Source organism: Hippocampus zosterae, chromosome 12, assembly GCF_025434085.1.
Source record: "Hippocampus zosterae strain Florida chromosome 12, ASM2543408v3, whole genome shotgun sequence".
In the NCBI taxonomy this organism is placed as follows: Eukaryota; Metazoa; Chordata; class Actinopteri; order Syngnathiformes; family Syngnathidae; genus Hippocampus; species Hippocampus zosterae.
The window spans coordinates 14,624,841-14,648,380 of NC_067462.1; the positions used below are offsets into that span (position 1 = coordinate 14,624,841).

The 23,540-nt window shown below is 41.2% G+C and overlaps 2 protein-coding genes across 4 annotated transcripts in view; one reads left to right on the plus strand and one right to left on the minus strand.

Annotated features, from left to right (window-relative positions):
• The window catches only part of itgbl1 (integrin, beta-like 1), a 38,018-nt gene extending 21,044 nt beyond the window's left edge, over positions 1 to 16,974 (plus strand). Inside the window, exons 7-11 of the mRNA XM_052082491.1 lie at positions 4,476 to 4,622; positions 12,166 to 12,282; positions 13,493 to 13,639; positions 15,261 to 15,374; positions 16,402 to 16,974. Of these exons, the coding sequence (XP_051938451.1) occupies positions 4,476 to 4,622; positions 12,166 to 12,282; positions 13,493 to 13,639; positions 15,261 to 15,374; positions 16,402 to 16,490 (614 nt within the window). The 3' untranslated portion in view covers positions 16,491 to 16,974. The remainder of the gene's footprint in view (positions 1 to 4,475; positions 4,623 to 12,165; positions 12,283 to 13,492; positions 13,640 to 15,260; positions 15,375 to 16,401) is intronic.
• fgf14 (fibroblast growth factor 14) overlaps positions 16,606 to 23,540 on the minus strand; it is a 100,462-nt gene continuing 93,527 nt past the window's right edge. For 2 of the 3 annotated variants that reach the window (XM_052082505.1, XM_052082506.1), the window contains exons 4-5: positions 21,345 to 21,543; positions 20,304 to 20,788 (exon numbers count right to left, since the gene is read on the minus strand). In XM_052082505.1, the coding sequence (XP_051938465.1) occupies positions 20,646 to 20,788; positions 21,345 to 21,543 (342 nt within the window). In that variant the 3' untranslated portion in view covers positions 20,304 to 20,645. Of the gene's footprint in view, positions 20,789 to 21,344; positions 21,544 to 23,540 lie in introns of all 3 variants that reach the window. The other variant, XM_052082507.1, reaches the window with a different exon arrangement.

The window sequence follows — 23,540 nt, forward strand, 5'->3', positions numbered from 1 at the left end:
ATATTGTATACACTTCATCATCAAATCGATGAATGACCTTATGAAAATGTCATGGAACAGTTGTAGATGCCAAACCATGCTGGCAGCTACATAATAGATAATAAAAGAAAAATATCCCAAACCATAGGGATCCTCCCAAAAACTAAGGATGTGCTGAATAAGAGATCCTTGTACACATTATACTACTTCCATTATACTACTTTATTACTTCCATATTTGACCGATTGTGTGGAAATAAGGGGAAATGCAAGTAAAACGCACTCTGTTTTAAAACTACAATACAAAGCAATCAGAACAATCACTGGCTCCAAATAGACGGAACCCACAAATCCACTGTTTATCAAATTAAACAATGAAATCTCATGACCTGGTTGACTTCAATTAATGTACAAAGCACACAACAACCTCCTTTGCCAAAACATCCAGAAGCTTTTTAAAATTCGAGAAAGTTGTCATCATTTAAGGGGTACTAACCTATACAAAAAAATCCAAAACACGAAAATCTATGGAATGATTCTGAAACGGACCAATAAAATGAGTAACTCTCTTGCTGAGATTAAAAATGAATTCGAGAGTAGTACAAGACAACTACACAAATCAGAATTAAGCTGATAAATTCGATGCACTCATGAAATATAGCATTCATTCATTCATTCGTTTTCCGTACCGCTTGATCCTCATGAGGGTCGCGGGGGGGTGCTGGAGCCTATCCCAGCTGTCTCCGGGCAGTAGCCAGCCAATCACAGGGCACACAGAGACGAACAACCAACCCCGCTCACACTCACACCTAGGGACAATTTAGAGCAGGGGTGTCCAAACTTTTTGCCAAGGGGGCCAGATTTTATGTGGTAAAATGTCGGGGGGCCGACCTTGGCTGACATTCTTTACATTGAACAACAATATTGTTCAACAAATTTTAGTAAGCCAGTCTGTTTCACATTTCCATTTTTATTTTAATTTCAACAATCTTAAGAATTTCTTTTGGTTCATTTGAAACAGGTATATCACATGCAACTGCTTATTCACTTGACTTTTTCTTAAACAGAAGTCTCCTGAGTGCAAATTGATTGATTTGAAACATAAAATGTATCACCATGACTTTTCAATAGTCACAAAACCTTTGACTCGAACAACAGGGAAATGAACAAGCAATACACATATCCACAACTGCAAGGATCATTTGAAATATGACATATCAGTCAATATAAACACGGAGTGATGTCTTGTTAACTCGTGAGTGATGCCCTCTAGTGTCTAAATGCTATTACTCATTTAGTGAATGCTATTACTCATTTAGCCACTAGAGGGTTGCAGTACTCTATGAAACATCACTCACCAGTCTACGAGACCTCAGTCAATGCAACACGTGTTCCATTGCGCCCAACCTGCGGGCCAGACGGCACTGATTTTATGACAGGGGCCAAGGGCCGGATGAAATTCGACCGCGGGCCGGATTTGGCCCGCGGGCCGGACTTTGGACATGCCTGATTTAGAGAGTTCAATCAGCCTGACACGCATGTTTTTGGAATGTGGGAGGAAACCGGAGCACCCGGAGAAAACCCACGCAGGCCCGGGGAGAACATGCAAACTCCACACAGGGAGGCCGGAGCTGGAATCGAACCCGGTACCTCTGCACTGTGAAGCCGACGTGCTAACCACTGGACTACCGGGCCGCCAATACATCAGAAATACATTGATGAGATTTAATATATTAATGAAATGTAGCATCCATTATGAATATGAGAAAATCGACATATACATGTGCTCCAATGAGTATGTACTGTATATACAAACCTAGAGTTGTAAAAATGTATAAGTACAGCATACATAAGGGTAAAAGCATTTGTTGATTTGTTGACTTTCTTTCCTATTTTGAAAAATTATCAATTCATATATAAGAAGGGGTAGAACTCGGGGTAGGTTTTTTACTTCTTTCTACTCCTTTGAACACATATTTGTGATGATGACTATTTGCTTTTCCTTTTTTTATATCTTACCTTCACTTTTTGCCAATTTATTACCGAATTGAATGTTTATATGTTCAATATACAAATAAATTTATCAGTCAGTTCAGTCTGTTAAGTGGGTTGGCTGCAGGGATCTTGAAGGTCCAGCAGGTGGCAGTGGTCAGTGACACAGTATCAGCACAGTATCAACACAGTGTGTCAGTGTGTCGACACGCCTCATGAGGCCTCATAGACCCATTACTAGAAAACAATAAAAATCCAAAGTAACAAACAAAAGCCCATGGCAGACACAAAAATAAGCAATACAAACAAAAATCCATGGCAGTAAGGTACAAACACTAACCAACAAAAGCAGTGACAGCAACAGAAACAATGACCCGACACTGAATGGTTGGGCCGGGAGTCCTTTTAACAGAGAACCTACTAATGACATGATGACCAACAGGTGTGCCGCTGTCGGAGGAGCTGTACAGAGCCACCTGTTGGTCCCAAACAGATCAACTATGACACTAGCACAGAATCTGCAACACAACAGACGCTCCACTGCTTCACCTGTCGATCTCCTGCTCCATCTTGCCCTCAGTCATGAATAAGTGGACTTGAATTCCTCCACTTAGGGCATGATCTCATTCACCAAATATACTTCACCCTTTTCTTATTGCGGACCATGGTCTCAGATTTGAAGGTGCTTTCATCCGAACCGTTTCACACTCAGCTCCGTTGATAATCACAGTTTGAGGAAGGTAACAAAAACACATAATCTGCAAAAAGCAGAGATGTAATACTGAGGCCACCAAACTGGACTCCCTCAATGCCTTGGCTGTGCCTAGAAATTCATTACAGTCATAAAGGTTATGAACAGAATAGGTGACAAAAGGGCAGCAGTGGTGGAGTCCAACCATCATTAGAAATTAATTCAACTTACTGTCGGCAATGGAGAACAAACTCTGACATCAGTGGTAAGGGGACGAAATTGCCTGTACTGCATCTGGGAGTTTGGAAGCATGCCACACAAAACTCCCCAAGGGACATGATCGAACGCCTTCTCCAGGTTCACAAAAGAAAGGTAGACTGCCTGTGCAAACTCCAATGCACCCACAAGGACCTTGCCATTGGTGTTGAGCTGGTCCACTATGCCCGGGCTATGACAAAAACCGGACTGGTCCTCCTGAGATTTGACCTCTCGATGTACTCTCCTCTCCTACACCCCCAGAATAGACCTTACCAGGGAGACTGAGAAGTGTGACCTATCTGTAGTTGGAACACACCCTCTGGTTTCCTTTCTGCAAAACAGGGAACTACCAACTGCCAATCCAGAGGCACTGTCCCCATTTTCCATGCAATGTTCTAGATGTGTGTCAACTGGTCTAGCCCCACAACATCCAGAACCTTTTTAAAATCTGAGTGGATTTTATCCACCCTGGGGGCCTTGACAAACAGGAGCTTTATAACCACCTCGGTGACCTCAACCTCAGGGACAGAAAAGCCCAGCATCGGTGGAATTGAGGTTTTCAAAGTATTTTCCCCACAAATTCACAATGTTCTGAGTTGAGGTCAAAATCACCCCATCTCCACTATGCAGAGTATTAATGGTGGACTGCTTCCCTGTCCTGTGCTGCTGGATGGCGGACAAAAATATCCTCAAAGCCAGCCAGCGGTTGTTTTCCATGGCCTCGCCAAAGTCCTCCCACAACCGAATTTTTGCCCCAGCGACGGCCAAACCTGCGTTGAGCTTGTCCAACCAAAATCTGTCAGCTGCATCTATAGGTCCACAGGCCAAAAAGGCTCAATTGACGCCTTCTTCAACTTGATGTATCCCTTACCGCCGGTGTCCACCAAGTAAGTTTGTGGCTTTCTGTCACAACATGCACCGACCAACTTATGGCCACAACTCTAATTGGCTGCCTCAACAATAGAAGCACGGAACATGGTCCACTCTGGCTCATTGTCTCTCCCCACCCCAGGATGTGGGTAAAGTTCTGCTAGAGGTAGGAGTTGAAACTCTTGCTGACAGGGTATTTTGTCAGAGTTGTCTAGCAAACTCTCATGTTTGATGTACTGTACATTTGGATCTGCCAGGTTGGACCAGAATATTCCGCTGGGTGCAGGTCCGGCCACCAGACACTTACACAATCCTGGCTCCAAGAGGGGTGCCAATGACCCTCATTCGGGCAAGGCAAATCATGGATGAATGTTTTAATCATCATCAGGGGCCTCTGGGCCCTAATTTGTCTGGTCCTTCATCTAGGACCTGTTGCCATAGGTGACCCCGCAAGGAGCATACAGCCCCAGACAACTTAGCTCATAGGATCATTTGGACACACAAAATCCTCCGCCATGGTTAGGTGACAGCTCACGGGGGACTTTTGTTGATTTTGCTTTAGTTTTGTTTTTTTTATAATCAGAACAATCTTCATGGCAGTTGTGACTGAAAGCTTTGATGTTTGAAAATTATGAATAAATGCTGCTAGCTTGGGTGTTTGATGCAGCATCCCTCCCTTCCTCCAGGTCATGGTCAGTGTCACTGTGGCAGGTGTGACTGCAAGGAAGGCTGGGCCGGAAAGAAGTGCGAGCATCCGCTCTCCTGCTCCATTTCTCTGGAGAGCAGCCTGAAGAAGTGCCGGGGAACGTCCAGACTGCCCTGCTTTGGACGAGGTACACCCGCTTCCTTCCCTCTTGCACTCCTGTTGCTATGGTAACCCCTTGCACTGAGCTCTCACCTCCCTTTTGTAAAAGTGGGTCATTTTTAGTGCCTCTTTTGAATAGATCCAAACATGACAAAGCATATTAAAATAATACCTTTTGGCAGTGCCAATCAAAACAGGGCATTACAAGCTGAGTATTTTAATTTAATGTTTTCAGAACAATGCCTTTTCAAAACTGAACCTGTCATGATTCGGTTTAGGGACCAACAGGTGGCACTGCAGGGCTCCCCCGGCAGCTGCACACCTGTTGGTCATTTGGTAATTAGTTGTATAAAAGGACTCCTGAACACTCGAGGTCGGGTCATTGTTGCTTTCTACTGCCATGTGTGTTGCTGTTTGCTCTTGGCTTCTGTTATGTTTAGTTCATTGTTATGTTTTAGCTTTAGTCATGGATTTTGTGTGATACTTTGGACTTTGTTTGTTTTGGATTTAGTATTCTTTGTTTTAAATACAATTCTTCAAATACACGCTGCTCCTCTCTCCTGCCTGCTTTTTGGGGTCCACCACCACCTTGCTACGTGACAGAACCAGGTTTGACAAAACCACAACCCGGAAATCGAGACGTTCTGACTATGGGGATTCATTTCTAAATATAAACGGTCCCTTCCTAAATTTGAAAAGAAGAATAAACTGTTATTCTTGACTTCATTTTATTTCAGTCATAATGGCAATCCAAGGGAAATGGTAACTAAAATATGGCCCGCGACGAGAATGGGTCTGACACCCCTGCCTGACCCGATGGCTTGTACCACACACTGAATGTGAAAAGTTAAGCGAACTGAATCTGTGTGGAAAAGATTCAAGTTTACATTTGTAAAACTGAATGTCAAAATATACAGACTTGAATTTTCAATGAGAAATTCAAATTCAAATTGTGCAATTCAAATTCAGTTTTTCAATGCAAATTTTCAGGTTTAGGGACAAATTCAAATATGAATTATTTAGATTATTTATTTAGACTATTGAATTATTTAGAAGCCCACTGTGGCGGCCCTGTATGTAATATGTAATACTGTGTCCTAGATTTAAACACATTTATGAATTAAGGGTTACGTTTAGCACAAGGTGCAGTTTCTTCTTCGGTGTCATAACTATAAATTACAATGCATGATAAAATGTACATTGCACAAGGTTTTATAGGTCAAACTTTAAAAAAAATCTGATGTGCAAGAAAAAAGCCACTTTTTAAATCGGTGTTAAAAATACAATGTACATTTAGGGACATATAAAACCATCACTGATTAAAATATGCCATTGACCAATGTTATGAGTAATATAATTAAAGTAAGTACAAACTAATTTGTTATTTCAGAAGTGTTTACCAAATGGGTGGCTCTTCATATATTAATCAGTACCCAAGAAATAACTCTCATTTTCAAAAATGTTCATGACATTTGCTTGAGAGTGTATCTATAATAGAATAGGAGCATTTGCTATAGCAACGACAAAGTTAGAGTGTACTGGTGGTGGCTCGATTTCTGTGATTTCTGACGTGTTATTCACCCCTTTTGGACAGCAGAAGCCCGTTTCCTTGCAACCGCGGAAACCGCTGAAGGCAGACCTACAATTGGATACGGGTGGCACTGGAAAGTCACTTGAATGCAGCAGATGCGCAGCTCGCTCATTCTTATGGCAGTGGGTTCAACAAGTGGCAGGACAAATGTGCTAAAGAAGCAGTCACAAGTTGAAATTGTTTAGCATGTTTTAGAAGAGATGGGCACTATTTTGCTGGTCCGTCTGTGATCTGGGTACCTGTCATCGGTCCCTCCATCCTTTTTCATAAAATAATCGTCTTCCGCTCCTATCCATCCTCGTGCTTTAGCGCTTCCGTCCCATTTTCAGTTACGCCGTGGTTGGCTGTTGCAGATAACACTGGCCATCAATCAAACTAAAAAGACATCACTGTTTCGCTATACTTTTAATATTTCAATGATAAGCAACTCAATCTAATATTTCATAATAAAATGGCTTTTAAGACCAAATAAAACAATAATAATACAGTGCACTCCGCTTAATAGAACACCATTGGGCCGAAGCGCTTCTGTTCTACTAAGCGGAGTTTCTATTAACCGGAGACACTTTTAGGTACACCTTCAGACACGTCGACGACCAAGTTATGCATGCAGAAAAACCCCTGCTGACGAGTTAGAAGAGATATTTCGACTGTGGACGTCCAGATCTTTAATCAAACAACAAAACAACAACTTTAATCAACTTCAGTCAAACATCTCAAATCACGAGAAAAATTTCGTTACTTTTGTCTGGAAACAGGAGTCCGTAATTTTGCGGTTGACTTCCCTCTCAATGCGCTGGATAAGAGGGAAGTCCTGGAAACCGCGGGCGTACCTTCTGAGAATCCGGCAAGGCATCGTATCGTCTGAGTAAGTCCTTCTTATAGCCCTCGTCTCTTGAATGAAGTTGAAGCCATTGTGACATGCGTGTGTCTATGTGTGGAGTGACGCGTGCTACCTGTTACTGTATACGGCTAGAACTACCGCGTTTTCTCGCGATAGTGGTACAGTATCGCGATAGCTACACTTCGAAAACCACTAGTTTACAATGTTCATTGCTTACGGCCTGTTCTATTAAGCGGAGATCTGTTCTACTAAGCGGAGTATCTTTATAGGAAATTGCATTAGGCAAATCCGTTCCAGAGCCTTTTGCTCTATTAAGCGGATTACTCTATTAACCGGTGTTCTATTAAGCGGAGTGCACTGTAACAATTTTACTTTTAGAAATCTGTGCCTCAGGAGTCGAGGGGGTCATAATAATCTTGGTGGGCGGGCTTCGAGAGACATACAACATAGACAGCTTGTTTAACCGGCTGGATTGATCGGTAGTGAAATCTACTTTGTTATATCCTCTGAGTGTACATAAGAGATACTGTTGAGAGAAAAAGGGAACATTCTATCAATGTGCCTAAGTGAGTCATACGACCTCGTTTTGTGCTGTTAATAGCCTGTAAAGAAAATGCAGCAATTGGCTAGACTCTGGCCTTGCTATTTTTCCTTGCGACACCATATACTTAACCCGGTTCGGGACGATCAAAAGAACGAACAAGAACCCACTTCTGTCCTTGCTTAGTCCGTCCTTTAAAAAAAAACAAACAAAAAAATGTATTGTCCTCTGTCAAAATGGGCATTCATCCTGGATTGACAGATGGTCCGTTCCATCCTCGTGATCGAATGCCCATCTCTGCGGTTTAGCTTCATTACTGATAAGGTGTTAAGCACTTGTTTGAAACAAACTAAAGTTAAAAAAAAATCCTGACAGCTTCAAAATCCTGGTTCTGGTTTTTAATGGAGGCAATTTGTTGCCATACTTGCTGACACTGATTGTGACGGCTTCAAAATCCTACTAATGGGTTAAAACAGCACCTCTGATGTCGCCAAGTTGACTTTGAACGTTTCGAGAATATTTTAGTGGACACCATCTTGGACACCACACAAGAATTGTGTTAGGTCAACATCTGTGTTAATGGAGTTTTGTATAAGTCTTCAACAAGTTAAAGTTGTTTATCAAACTTACAGTATACACAATATGGATTCAAGCCACGTACCGTATGTAGTAAATGTACCATATCAAGAGAGCTTCAAAATCCTGCTAATGGGTTGTAACATGGAGAATAAAGTCTCTGCTGTAGCCACGGTGACCCTGGGACCTCAATGATCTATAGTCTGTAGTGTATAATATTGGTAGACCAGCCTGGCCCTCTGTCATGTTGTTTTCGCGCTGGCATCTGTGCGTACGTTACTTGATTGGAGGAGATGTTTATCAATGACCCTGTGATTGACTGGCGTCCAGTCCAGGGTGTTCCCCACCTCTCACCAAACACGAAATGGCTGCACTAAATGAAGGGTTGCTTTTATCCATCTGAGGTGATGGCCATTTTGCCACTTGCTGTGGATTGATAATGACAGAGTACCTAAGGACTCAGGTAAAGACCAATCATGGCCGCCCCTTGAGACTTGTGGATTTTGCTGCCACAAACACATTATTAATGATGATGCTTGGTTTAGACTACTGGGGGTGGATTTTCCATGTTTCAAAGACATTTTTTGACTTGACTTCCTTTTTGAAACTGAATTTAATGCAATCGTACTGGGCTGAGCTACAAAAAACTGCAAGAAGATCAGTGATGGGAAGTTGGCCAGTAGAATAGGAGGCATGTATAGTAGGTACAGATGGCAGCTTGAGCAGAAAAAAACCCTGAAATGTGAACCAGCAGTTTGAAGGTTTTTTTTTTATTATTATTCTCCCTGATACACAAAAGCACATTCTTTCCACCATGAGGTATTTCCTCAAGGAAACACCTGCTTTCATCATTGGGATTCCTTGCCAAATGTGATGGAAATGCAATGAACGGTCGTATAGTCTCATATCTGGCATTTGACGTGCAGAAAAAGGTCAGAGTTAAAATGGGGTTTTGCAGTTTATTTTGTGAGGCGACGCGAAAGATCTGAGTGACATTTTCGATGTGATTTCCCTCTACAGCTCGCCTCTGACAGTATGTGTCATCCCGATGACTTCTCACTTCACGAGTCACCAGCTGGTACTACGACACTCACTTTGAAACAATGCTGAAGGTCACTGACTAAGTTACCATGGCTTGGTTTAACGCAATTAGCGCAATTCTGAGGTACTCCTCAAATATTTGAACCAGTATGTTTGGTGGGAAAACCAGTACCTTGACCATGACACCAGGCTCATATGGCTTCAGGGCAAAGCATGCCTCGTTTGAAACATTTTTTGCAGACAATTCTTAGTAGTTCTCTTAGTAACCAATAGGTAAACATAGGTCTGTTGGCTGCAAAGACATGCACTGTGGCCATGACATCAAAGAGACAGGCTTGGTTGGCCTCATTCTGATGATATAGGCATGTATCTGATCAAAGGTCATTCTGTATTCTGGCCAAACCACCAACAGCCATCCCACTTCTGAAACCAGACACCAAAGAACTCGGGAATACTAACATCAAAACTCAGATTTGATCACAGGTTTTTTTGGTTGAAAATTTGCAGAACTCTGCCGAGCAGTACTATGAACTCAGGTCTGTTGGGGTTGCAAGCTACACCACCACAGAAAGGCCATCTACATGAAGATGGAAAAACCATCAGAAAAACAGAAAAGGTGGATTACGACACTACCTATCCTCCATATTCAATGTCATTCTTTCATGGAACCCAAAGAAACTCAAAGATTTTGTCTCCAAAAAACAAACAAACAAAAAACAATCACCAGAGACTGAAGAGGCAGCTCCACCACAACTGAATGGAATAGCAATGAGGGAGTTCCCAGCGATGACTTATTGACGGACAGTGGCCTCTCTAACAAGGCATCTTTATGACTGTTGGATACCCAGGGAATGAAATGACCCGGATGAATAAGAATAGTTATAAGAACTAGACTCTTTGAAAATATATCCAAGCATTGAGACTCTACGCTCAATCACAGCATCAACATGAATTAGTACAATTATGTTCAGCTTGACACATTTTGGTACACAATGTGTGTTCTCTCCATTGTATTCATATGAGGTTGCGTGTCCTCCATTGTTGCTTACATCGATGCTGACCTTCCGCTTCTTTCATTGGTACCTTGCACTGTGACTAATAGGCCATCTTTAGAAGCTTTGAAATGCTGCACATTTTCCACCCTTCTGTTTCTGTAAGGTGCAGTATTTTGCCCAGTAACTGACTTTGTGTCACCACACTCAAAATGGCAAAATTTAATTTGCTGAGTTCTCAACCACCCTCAGTTAGCGCCGTGCATCTGCAGTTATCCATGAAAACAAGATTTTCTCTTGGCAACGTTTGCCTGATGTGTCCTGTTCACAAAATGTGACAAATCACACACACACACACACACACACAGTCTCTCTCTCTCTCTCTCTCTCTCTCTCTCTCTCTCTCTCTCTCTCTCTCTCTCTCTCTCTCTCTCTCTCTCTCTCTCTCTCTCTCTCTCTCTCTCTCTCTCTCTCTTTCTCTCTCTCTCTCTCTCTCTCTCTCTCTCTCTCTCTCTCTCTCTCTCTCTCTCTCTCTCTCTCTCTCTCTCTCTCTCTCTCTCTCTCTCTCTCTCTCTCTCTCTCTCTCTCTCTCTCTCTCTCTCCCTCTCCCTCTCCCTCTCCCTCTCCCTCTCCCTCTCCAGGTGTGGATGGTTTGACAGGCAGATATAATCGATAAGGCAAGGGTGCTATGACATCAGTGGTTGCCAGGGCAACGGACTTCCTTGCACAGATGGTGCTACGCTGAATGTGTCTGAGGATCTGTGTGTGTGTGTGTGCGTGTGTGCGTGTGTGTGTGTGTGTGTGTGTGTGTGTGGGTACATGTACAACTCCAAAATGTTTACCGAGCTCCATGGCGGAACCTTTAAGCAACAAATAATGTTTCAGAAATGTGAAAACATTTTATGGAACGTGTGAGCCTTGCGATTGGCTGGCAACCGGTTCAGGGTGTACCCCACTCACTGGCCAAACACATGGATGGATGGATGGATGGCTATTTCCATTTCACTTCTAAAAAGGTGCTAGCATACCTGGTGCACCCATAAATATGAATATATACAGTGTGCTGCTGTATCCAATTGAACCTTTATTGCTCCTTTATTGGGCACACTTGGTCAGCTGCTGAACTACTGAATGTCAAGTCCACCAATCACGCGGCATTATCAATTGTAGCCATTTCAGAATGACCTTTAAGTGATAATGCATCACGGCACAAGTGAATTGGCTTTGATGCTGTCACGTGGATCATTGTGTGCCATCGGTTGATATGACCGACATTTGAACGGAAAAAAAAAGTTGGAGGAACAATGCTGAACGAGTCTTGTCTTTGTCTTTTTTCTAATCAACAGGAAGGTAGAGTGTTCTAAAATTCTTTCCTTTAAAGTGGTTAAATCATTTTGACATGTGCATGATAATTATGGAATTGCAGATGATAAATATTAAGAGTAGGTAACTTCCATCTATTTCTTATAGTGCTTGTCCCTGGAGTGTTTACCAGCCAATTGCAGAATGGTGTACTTGATTGTATACTGTGTATTTGTTGACCATTTATGCACTGTTTGTAATTTCACAACAATGAAAATAACCAACAAAATGGTATTTGGTGTGCTTTGTTGGTCATCTCAATACACCACTCGCTACAAGAGCAGTAAATATATAAATGAAATGTATTATTATTATTATTATTATTATAAATAACATGTTGATGTTGTCCTTGTCACGTTTGGGGTTGCTCACATTTAAAAGAAAGCATAATCTGCTGTTTCTATCGTGTCACCACTCATTTCATTTTAGACTCAATAACCATAATACTACTTGCAGAGCTTTTCATCCTTCCAAAAACATTCATCTTTACCTGTTCTTTGCAACTCAGCTATATACACAAGTGTTAAATGCAAACACATGCTTTTCTATACATGCAACCAACACTTTAGTCACAAAGAGATCGAGATGGGAATAGACCATCTTCTGGCTGTTTATCTTTTGTAGGTCAGTGCCAGTGTGGACAATGTACTTGTCACCCACCTGGGGACAGTCGAGTTCATGGCAAGAACTGCGAGTGTGACGACCGACAGTGTGAGGACCTCTCAGGGGAGGTGTGCGGGGGTGAGTGCACACACGCATGAAATTTCAAAAAGACTATTATGAAGTTGTGCAGAGAAACAACAAGAATGGAGGGGGACTTGGCTTGAATCTATCATCAAAGATTGTTTGGTGCGCTCTTTGTCACACTAAACCATTTATTTGTTCTTTTGTCACATACACTGACCTGTCAATCAAACCAGCCTATAAGATGCATAGTAAGTATGTGTGGTACTGTGCTCTGTGCGAGGCAAGGCGGAAACTAATTGAACTAACACGCTGCTTCCGTCGCTCTAAATCAATGACTCTTCCTCCGTGCCTTGACTGATTGAGGCAGCCATGCGTGGCTACTGCTGCAAAGTGAGACAGGTCTCTGCTTTTAATTTCAGAACATCACATGCTGATGTTACTTGGGACTTTTTGTTGTTTTGTTAGGTTGTATTTAGAATCATCTTGCTCATAGGAAATAACAGAAGCAGAAAGGGTCCTTTTCAGTGTCAAGCCTCTTTTTTAAATTTATTATCTGTTGCAACATGTCTTAAGGATATTTTTAGAACTCTTACCTGTCATAAAAGTGTTCAAATTAATTAACCACTTTATGTATAATAGAAATACAACACCCTGACTCAGAACGTACACAAATGCAAAATACGGTAAGTAGGCAGTGTAAGTGTTTGAAAGCAATGGGGGAGTATCAACACTTGGAAAATTAGAGGAGGGAAATGTCATCAACAAGGGCAACATTTTCATGCTCGGTGAAAATCTCATGTGAGGTAATCTGCCCTGGGGCTAGGCTAGACTAAGTAGTGATATTTTTGCAGATGTGTAGTGAACACTTTGAGAACAGGTTTTAACACGTTAACACGTGTTGTCATCATTTGTTTACATGCCAACCGGAAGTTAAGTATCACTTTCTTGGCGACTAGTTAACTAATCATCTGATAGTCAGAACAGATGTTTACCAATCTCCTGAATCATACTGAGTTGTTGTTCTTATGGTCATCACACTTTTTTAATTTCCCATCACAAGTACTCTTCTGCCATAATTAACTCGGTGTGCTGACTGACCTTAGGTCTAATGTATTGAGATTGCAGAAAAATCTTTTCGAGTTGTCGTCAACTAGTCAATTCTATTCGCTGTATACTGTGGAAACAAAGGTTATCGATTTTGTCCTGGCCCTGCCTCATATTATTCCTCCTGTAAACCAATAGACCGTCTGCCCTCTGTCACCAGGTCATGGTTACTGCTCGTGTGGACGCTGCATTTGTGAGGACGGTTGGTTTGGCAAGCAGTGCCGCTTCCCTAGGTCATGTGACATAAGTGATGCCCAGAGCAAGGAGCAGTGCGAGACCGCCGATGGAGTCCTCTGCAGTGGCAAAGGTAACGTATATGAATATTAACAATATTAATTTCAACATCTTAGATAATTTACTAGGGATGTTCAACACCATTGTGATGTTCAATGCCAGTCACTTTGAGTACTCACCGATACAGAGTATTGATTCCTCCAATACTCTTCATATTTAAATTTAATGTAAGACAATAGCAAAAAAGGGTGAACAAAGACCTTTCTTTCTCCAATAGATGATAATTGCTCATTTGTGAAACTGTTACAGTATTGCACCAGCTATTGCCGAGGAGGAGTTATTATTATTTGTCTTTCCCTTAAGTAGCGTGCTGGTATCAGCGGACTCACTGAGTATCTGATACCTTAAATTAAGGCTGCTTGGCCATCCCTATCATTTATTACAATTAAACAATATTAACACTAATTGTAATATGTACAAGCCATGTTTCTAAGGGGTCCTGCAAAATTCACTTTTACAGTATTATGCTGGGGTACTTTGCAGGGAATGTCAAGTTAATGATTAAAATCTTTTTAGGTAGAGTGAACCATTTCAAAATGAGTGTGTGTCAAAAGTAGGAAGGTGATTCAAAAATCTCAGAATAAAGAACGGAAGTCAGGCATTCCCATGTAAGGGAGTGTTAAAATTACGTAACTATGGATACGGGGCTCTATATTTGTGCCAACCCTAAGTCTGGCATCTAATGCGATCTAACGGTGGAAAAGGGGTAGGCTACACACTACACAAGTAGTGGTATATTCACAGACGCACACAGTTTGGCACAGTTAGAAACGGGTAGTTTGCACCATGAACATGACGTGACTCTCCTCATTCTCTTCAAAATTGGCGGGTGGGTGGTGCACAATACTTGGCAAGGCGGAAGTAGAAACTGACAGCAAACACTTAAGCATATATTGTATGAAGTGATGTATTTGTTGACATGTGAAGTTCGAGCAAGGCATGTTTTTACTGCCCTCAGCGGACATGTACACACCGTTCTTCAGCTCAAAGACAGAATCTATTTTAATGATTTTGGAGCCTTATTTTCTACACTTAGCAATTTTGTCTGCATTCAAATTTGTCAGGCTTGTTAAAAAAACACTCTTATTTTTGTTTTGTTATAGTTATAAGATATGTTTGATCCCGATAATAACCAAACTAAAGAGGGACTCTAAACAATGGCAAAATAAGAAGAATGTATCATTGTTTACAAATTAAGAGAGAGAATGTCAATTTGAAAACAAGGTAGGAAGGTCATCAATTACAAAATAATGAGGGAGCATGCACAACGGCAAAAATAAGAAGGGATTGTCAACAACGGCAAAGTAACGAAGGACTGTCACAAATTATGAAATAATGAGGGAGCGTCAAAAATGGGAAAACAAGGGAGGCTGTTAACGATTGTAAAATGAAGAGGGAACATTAACAATGGCAAATTAAGGAGCAGAGGGGGCATTAATGCGGCATAAATAATGAGGAATGTCAAATATGACCCCGCCTCCCCTTCCCCTCTCAAAAAAAAACATTTAAAAAATGAAGGAGCATAAACTGTTGCAAAGTGCAGCGTGGGCATCAACACTATCAGAAGAGAGCATTAGTTACAGCAGAATAAAGATCGAATTGAACACTCTCTCATATATTTTGGCATGTTGCAGGTTCCTGTCACTGTGGCCAGTGTATCTGTTCCACCAAGGACTGGTGGGTGTCCGGAGAGTACTGCGAGTGTGATGACAGAGAGTGTGACAAACATGATGACCTTGTCTGCACAGGTACACCAGCTGAACTTCAATGTCCAAGGATTTTATTCAAAAAGTGCTGTACTGCGTGTGCTATGGCCCTTTTCCACTGAATGGTTCCTACTCTGCTTGACATACTGCATCTTGCACTCGATTTTCCTTTGGCAAAAGGAGATGCTATCAAGTTCATTTTTAGGTACTTTTCTACTAAGCCAATGCCATATGGGGCGGTGAACCAGAGCTAGTCACTCATTGGTTGAGGAAATTCATCACGATAACATTTGAGGATACGTAGAAAAAAAGGATAACTATAAATACAAGCGCTAACGTTAGCTTACAGTTATGACATACCGTACTTCTGGATGCTGCAGTGCCAAAGTCCACAGTTATCATTTGGTAAGAATTGGCCAAAATATCTCAACGAAAGTTTGACGTTCAGCGACAACTGATCATGGCCAAAATGCTCAGAAAAAAAATCCTGTTTCAAACCAAAATACAGGCTGCCTGTGTTTTCATACAAAGGTTTTGGAGACTTTCTTGTGGGTCTACGTCTACCTTTGACAGACAACAAGAAAATTCCAGAGAATACGAAAGTCTATGTTCCTTCTTAAAACTGAACAGGTCTCCGCGGCTGAGTTTTCACAAAAATTCCAGGGAGTGCAACTGAAGCAGTTTTTGAGGGTCATACCTCAAACAAACCCCTTGTGAATTTTAATCACGTTGAACACACCAATAAACTATAGGGCCTTTTTAGAACTGGAGAGCCCTAAAAAAAATTGCGATTTATTTGGCCCAAAAATGAAATGACAACAAGAAAATCTACCAATAAAATATCTTGTGCTAAAAAAATGAAAGGAACACTTAAACAGCACAACGTAATTCCCATGATTTTGGAGCAGTTTCTTTCACTAAAGGAAATAACACCCCTATATTTGGTTTCTTCCCCATGAGACTTGTGACAGCCCGAGTGATGCTCCCAGAGAGGGTCATGTTGTGAAAAGAGATATCTTGTTTCAAATATCCTCGTCATTCACAGCTTGTCTATTCTACATCGTTGCAGGGAACGGACTGTGCAACTGCGGCACCTGCGAGTGCTGGGACGGCTGGACCGGGAACGCGTGCGAAATCTGGGTGGGGACCGACTACTGAGACCCCCAAGGGCTACGACAAGGAATCAAAACTTGGAGAAGCAAAACATGGACTTGGTTTTACTTCTTGTATTATACTGGCTCCAAGCTATTTTTTTGTAAAATTCGGTTCACTATTTGTTTTTTAATCACACTTATTCCGCTGATATGCAAAATCAGATGCAAGTTGACAAACTAACACAAATGAGGCAATGGAGGCAGACAGTTTGCATTGTTTGAGCATTTTTATTTCTTTTTACTTTCTTTTTTTTTTTAATAAAACATTAAATATGCCGCATGACACGACAATTTGCATGGAAAACAATGCGCAGACCTTAAACATACATACATGGTTACAAATTTGGTTTATAACATGACATAACTCCAAATGGGCATACTTGCAATGGTATATAGTGTTACATATTTGTTAAAAATAAATAAATAATTTCAATAGTGACTCTTTCTTTCATATTCACAAAAAAAAAAAAATTAAAAAAAACAAACAAGACTCAGACTTCCAGGTATGGATATTCCTCACAGACTCGAGGGTGGAGAAAATTGAGAGGACATACATGTGCTATATGCGCAAAAGAAAGTGGCCATTAAACCAGAAGTGAAAATGGAATTTAATATAGAGTGCTTGCCCTTTTGAATCTCGAAGAGTGTCCATTTAGGTGTAAATCTTCACCCATTCAGAGGAGCATTTATGATTTTGATGGGATTTAGCTCAGGACCCCACGAGGCAAGGTGATCACCAAATTGTTGAAACATATTTTTTTTTTCCCCCAACCCTTTTAGCCATAAAGTGCCACACTTGAGAAAGGGAACCAATGACAAAACATTTTTTCCCCATTTTTTTCTTTTTTAATTATCAACAAATGAGTATTAGGTCACATTGAAAAAGAAGCACATCATGTTAAAGGAATTGATCGTATTTTTGAGAGTTTTATAAGAACATGGAAACAAAGTCATGCAATGAGAATCATATTTTTTTTCAGAGACAGGTTTTATTCTCGCAAGACCAAAGATGTACTTTCATTAGGGAAAAAAAGTCATCATGTTAAAGAGAATAAAGTCATAATGTGGGGGCATCTTTTTTGAAAATATCTATGCAAGAATCAATGTATCATAATGTCTATTGAGGGTGTTGTAGTTTCGTATGCTATAATTTTAATAATGTTTTTCTTCTTGTCAGTGTGTTCCTAATACTCCTTCATAATCCCAGTAACATAATTGTTATCTCTACCTGGTTCAAAAATATACTACACACTCTATTGAACATTACATCGTAAATTTACAGCACTTTCTCACATAAATATTTAATGTGTTTTATATGCATGAATACATCAGACAAACCCTATGCATATACCTTGTTTCTTTAAAAAAAATGCAGCGATACATACCAGCAGTTGGTGATAGACATATCCTACGTTACATGCTGTTCATCGACACCTTTCTCCACCATGGCAAAAAAAAAAAAAAACAAAAAGGGGCGAAATGATTTATAATAAAGAAGTACATGCAAGTGCAATGCGCCAGACAGAATGAAGGGAGTTGACCCGTATTAGGAAAATGGCAGAAAATAAAGTAACTAGGTGGATCCAAACATACTTTTTAACATAGTCGCCATTACAAAATTGAAGTTGGCAGTGAAATTGCCACTGAAGTTGAAACGAAGGCAACTGAACTGCCAATGTTGAATAGAAGTCCAGAACAGCAACCAAGCAGAAGTAATTTGTTGTTTCGAAGTTAAACAGAAGGCAACTGGACTTCTTCTTAGTGTATTAGTGGAATTTAGTGCAACTATATTTCTTTTTGATTGTTTCAAAGTTTTATGGAGGTCCAGGATAACAACTAAAATGTGCTTTCAAAGTCTAATAGAAGGCAAGTAACTTCTTGGTTGTTTCAAAGTTGTCAAAGTCTACTTCCATGAATGAGTCTACTGTAGCTTATAGTTAAATAAACGGCAATGGAGTCCAGCTCAACTGAGAAGAAGTCTGGTTTCCTCCAAAATTGAATGAAAGATAGCTGGTACGGTTGTGAAGTTCAATTTCTTCAAAGTTGAATACCAGGGAACAGAAGGTTTGTCCAGTTGCCTTTCAAAGTTGAATAGGAGTCCAGTTCAACAAGAAAGAGATCTAGTTGTCTTTAAAGTGTCATAGACGGCAACTAGAATTCTTCTAGAAGTCCAATTACCTTTTCCCCAACTATTTGTGGATTGCCATGACCTGGATGACTGAGAATTTACACAGACACAGTCCCAAACACATTAACAATGCTTTTCAGCTCTTGCATCTATTCATACGAGCAAATCAAAACTAAAATTGTATCTTTTTCTGATAAACGTAAAAACATGGACATTTCTTAACCTGAATGAAATAGAACAAGTCGGAAAAGCCGATAAAAGCAAGACAAATGTCAAGGATTGGTCATCATCTGCTAACAGTCATGACGAGAGTAACAAGGTGAAAGTGCAGAGTAGCTCGTGAGGGTGCCTTAGCCTGCAACATGCCCATGTCAAGTCCTACACTACAGTGCGTATATCCCGACACCTCTGAAAGTACATGCACGTGACTAATTGAAGGTAGACAAACTTCTGCAAAAATGACATCGTTAAGATCTTTCGAAGGAGTCGTGGAGCAGGGCGGCGGTCACGCAAAGATCTCGTAAGGGTTCAGAAATGAAAAGCTATCACAGTGAAAGCGCTGATGACTTGAGAGGATTCTCCAAGAATCTTCCTGGTAGGTGTGAGGTGGGTAGAGGGGGGGGGGCCTTTGGTCATTTGAGAGTGAGCAGGGTGATTCTCGCTATGCTATCGATGCTACGTGTCCTGTAAATGGATGAGTAGGTGGTTGGGTGGGCGAGGCACCTTTGGCCCAGTGGGGACTGGGAACCAGTTTTTGCATGCCGGGAAAAAAATCAAGTTTGAAAACAGGCACGTGATAGGCCAGATTGATCAGTACTGGACTCTGCATGCTGAGCTAGGACACAATTCCTCTTGAATAATAACCTACTTCTTTAAAAACGTCTTTTGAGTAATTTTCCCCCCGAAACGTTATACTATGCAATGAAAGTGTTACAATATACAGTACATGATGTTGTTGCTGCAAGAGAGACAGAACACAAGATCAACCTTGCCCATGCTTTAGTTTGTAGATGCAGCCGGTAAATGTTGAAAATGTTGTGGATGCTGCCGCGGAAAGGCAGCCTGCCAATGTCGGACAGATTAAAGTCTTGAGTCTAAGAAGTTCAAGTAGTCGGCAACAGAGGCCCCCAAGACCGAGAGATATTCCTACAGCCCACGCTCGGAAATAAACTTCAAGAAAAATAGATTTACCAAAGAAGGTGGACCGCTGAACTACAGCTTGGTTGGACTTGTGTGGTATGTAGACATCATTCCCATACAGTGCTTTTGCCACCCACATCCTTTTTTTTTTTTTACACATGTTTCGAGGAGAGCCCGATTGCACTGATTTTTACAGTGGTAGTAATTAGCACTCCATCACCAATTGCAGGTGCTGTCAAAAAAACAAAACACAATGTCCTATTGTTTTTATGTGTCTGTATGGAGTCCTTTACATGTGTTTCGGGGGTCAAAGTGGAAATTGTGTGAGTGGTTCTCGAAAAGAGAAGAGAGGAAGGGGAAAATACTCATTAAAAAATAAAGGACAGTCGTCCACATATTTATTCTATATCTATACAGCCGCTATCCCAGAACGTAGCTGGTGAACAGTGGTATAGAAAATAGGTCTGTCTGCAGGTGCACAGACTTCCTCTGTCGTAGGGCATCAAAGAAGGGAACTTTTTTTTTTTTATTTCTATTTTTTTGAGGGGGAGCTTTTTTTTGTATGAACCCTCAGGAATCAAAGTGGCTGTAAAACACCACAACCTCACAGTTCCAGAGGAATTTTTAAAGGCATTCCAGTATCAGAGAGGTCCGTTATTGTCCTCCTGTACTGAGGAAATCCCCCACCACCCTCCCCCAGCCTCAACCTAAGAATCCCTCCACCAGACAGCTGGAATAAAGGGTGAGGACAAGGCAGAGACAAATGTGGAGGAGAGGGAGAACAAAGGTTCGCCTGGATCCACCGAGGAAAGACGCTCCAGCAAGGGGGAAAAGACCTCCCGCCATCACCCCGGCAAACAGCAAACAGTCAAGGGGGCAGGTGGGGCGTGGCTATGTGGCGGGTTTGTCAGGCTTGCTTACAGGTTTACCTCCGTTCATCACCACTGGCTCACTTGTGCTTTTACTGTCCGGGACCGCCATTTTGGGTACCGTCTCTCCGACGTCGTGCAGGGATGGCTCTCGGTACATGGCGACTGGGGATGCGAGAAGAGATGGAATGAGGTTAGTTCATTTAAAAGGCTAAATCAAAAGCCAAAACGGTTGTTCGTCAAAATGTCCTTGTGTGAACATTTTGTGGTACAGTGAATGTCGGGAACGTCTGACCAACACAGTTTCTATGAGACAAACAAAAAACCCATCCAAATAAGGATTGAGAAATTGGTTTCGTTTTTTTGCCGTTGTTGTTTTTTTTATCTGTATCAGTCACAATTTAAGTAACCTCCCACTCCCAGAAGGATTTAACGGGCTGCTAGCAGGGCAACGATTCCCGCCTTTTTACAATACAGGGCATTTATTGCCACTGGCCAACTTCTGCTGGCCAGAGTACACATTGCCGATGACAGAAAATGATGTTTGCCATACTGTGGTTGGCCAAACAAACAACCTCCTGTCCCAAATCCCCTCTCCCATTTCCATCAACAGTTACTCCTGAGATGCTATTGTAGTCATTTTTTTTCAAAAAACACAGATACATTGTATTGCATTTAATATGTAGGCTACTTCATGTTGTAGCTTTCAAAACAAAACTACCTTCTAATGGCTTGGGCAGGAAGTGAGCGGCTGGTTTGGTTTTCTTCACTCTGTTCCCCTTCATGGCTTGACCCTCCTTATTGAGACCGAGGAACCAGGCTCGACCCGACTCCTGTTGTCGGTACAGCATGGATGAGTAGATGACATAGTAGTTCTCAAACACGGACTCTTTAAATTTGCACTCTGCTGTGAAGAGCTCCTGCAAAGACAAACACACACAAAATTCATTTTCTTGTGGAATAATGAGAGATGACCATGACAACCACGCGGGGAAATATTGATGTATTGTATTTTTTGCCTTCAAAAGCGGTCATCTGGCTTCTTGCGTCATACACTCCTAATGTAAAGTACAGCAAAACAGCACCAGTCAAATGGATGCGTATGTGTTGTGAGGAGAAAGCATATCATTTATGTTTGTGTGTATGTCCGTAATTAACTCATTAATTCATTTGAAAGGCAACTCTCACTGCTACTACGATTGTTTGGTGATCAGTCCAGTGTGTGCATTTCGCCCTAAGTCGCCTGGAATAGGCTCGGACATGCTCGCAATCTTAATGAGGACAGGCACAGTATAAAATGGATGGATATTGTTCGTTAAAGTGAATCGCACTTCTTGCTTGAACCTTGATGTTTCTTTGGAATTGAATCCACAAAAGAGTTGGTTTCTTCTTAGCAACTTGTTAGCGTAGCCTCACTGGCCGTTGTGCAAATGATGATTGAGCTAACCGAGCGGCTCTTCCGTCCTCCGTCCACGCCTCGATGTGGCAAAGACAAATGAATCCGAAAGGCACCACGTCTCTTCTTCGCTGTCGGCCATTCATCTCCTAGCAGAAGGGTAATAAAAGTGTTTCCACATTGTCTGACCCTGCTCTGGCTAAAAATAAAGGGCCGCATCGCTGTGCGTTAATCAAGACACTTTGGGCACATCTGTTATGTGAAAGTCACAGGCTCGAGCGCGCTTGCAAACTACTTATCACAGAAAAGATAATGGATTCCGATTATTGTCAGGACACTGAAGAGATTATCATGACCGCGCTGTTGAGGAAGCTTCTTTTTTTCTTCACCTGAATTTGTGAAAAGGTTATCACTACTTATTTTGCCCTTTTCCAAAAAGTACCTACAGTGAACCCCTCACTATTAGCGAGGGATCAAAAGCTGGCAGAAAGTACCGGTAAGAGTCCAAGAATAATTGTTGCGCCCCAATAAGTTACTGATTGACTACCCATTCTATTATGTGGCAGTCAAGTCTTTTTAGCAAAGAAGCAAGCAAAGAAGATCATAATTTATGTGCAAACAGGATAATTACAAGAAAGTATGATACAATATTAGTGGTGTGAAGTTCCATGTTGGCTCATCAAGGGTCATTGTTTTCTTTTGAAAAATTAAAAAAAAAAGGGATGCCAGAAGGTTCAGACACCTCCTGCGGGTTTGGTTCTCTAAGCACCCAGTTCACCTAAGTTTCCCAAAAGAGTGAAAAGTTTCCCATTTTATACAGGCCCCAGGGAGCTTGCTTGACTCATTCGGCACACACATTTGCAAACACCAAAAAAAAACAAAAACAAATATACAGTATCTCTACTCTTAGTCAGCAATGGATTTTTGATCAAATGTAGGTATTTTCTTTTGGATGAGTACTGTATTTTTCGGATTATACGTCGGTCCCGATTAGAAATTGCACCAACCAAAAAATACACAGTTAAGGAAAAAACGTGTAAATCGCACTGGAGTAGAAGTCACTTTTTTGGGGGAAATTTATTTGATAAAATCCAACACCAAAAATATATCATCTTGAAAGGCAATTTAAAATTAAAATAAAACAGAGAATAACAGGATGAATAAGTGTACGGTACACTAACATCACTGGCATGCCAGGTAATGTCAGTAACGACGTAACATATTAAGAGGTATTCAGATAATTATAGCATAAAGAACATGCTAACAAGTTTACCAAACTATCAGTTTCACTCCAAATCACTAAATCCAATGAAATATTCATCCTTGGTGTCACTTTTAAACAGCTCCCCCAACTCGGGAGGTAGATGATGCGACGCTTCCTCTTCTACGTCGCTTACGTCAGACTCATCGTCAATTTATCAACACAGGCCGAGAGCGCCCTTTTGTGGTTTAATATGAAAATAATATGTGAAATGACATAATCATGTGTTAATAATTTCATACATAAATCACTCCAGAGTA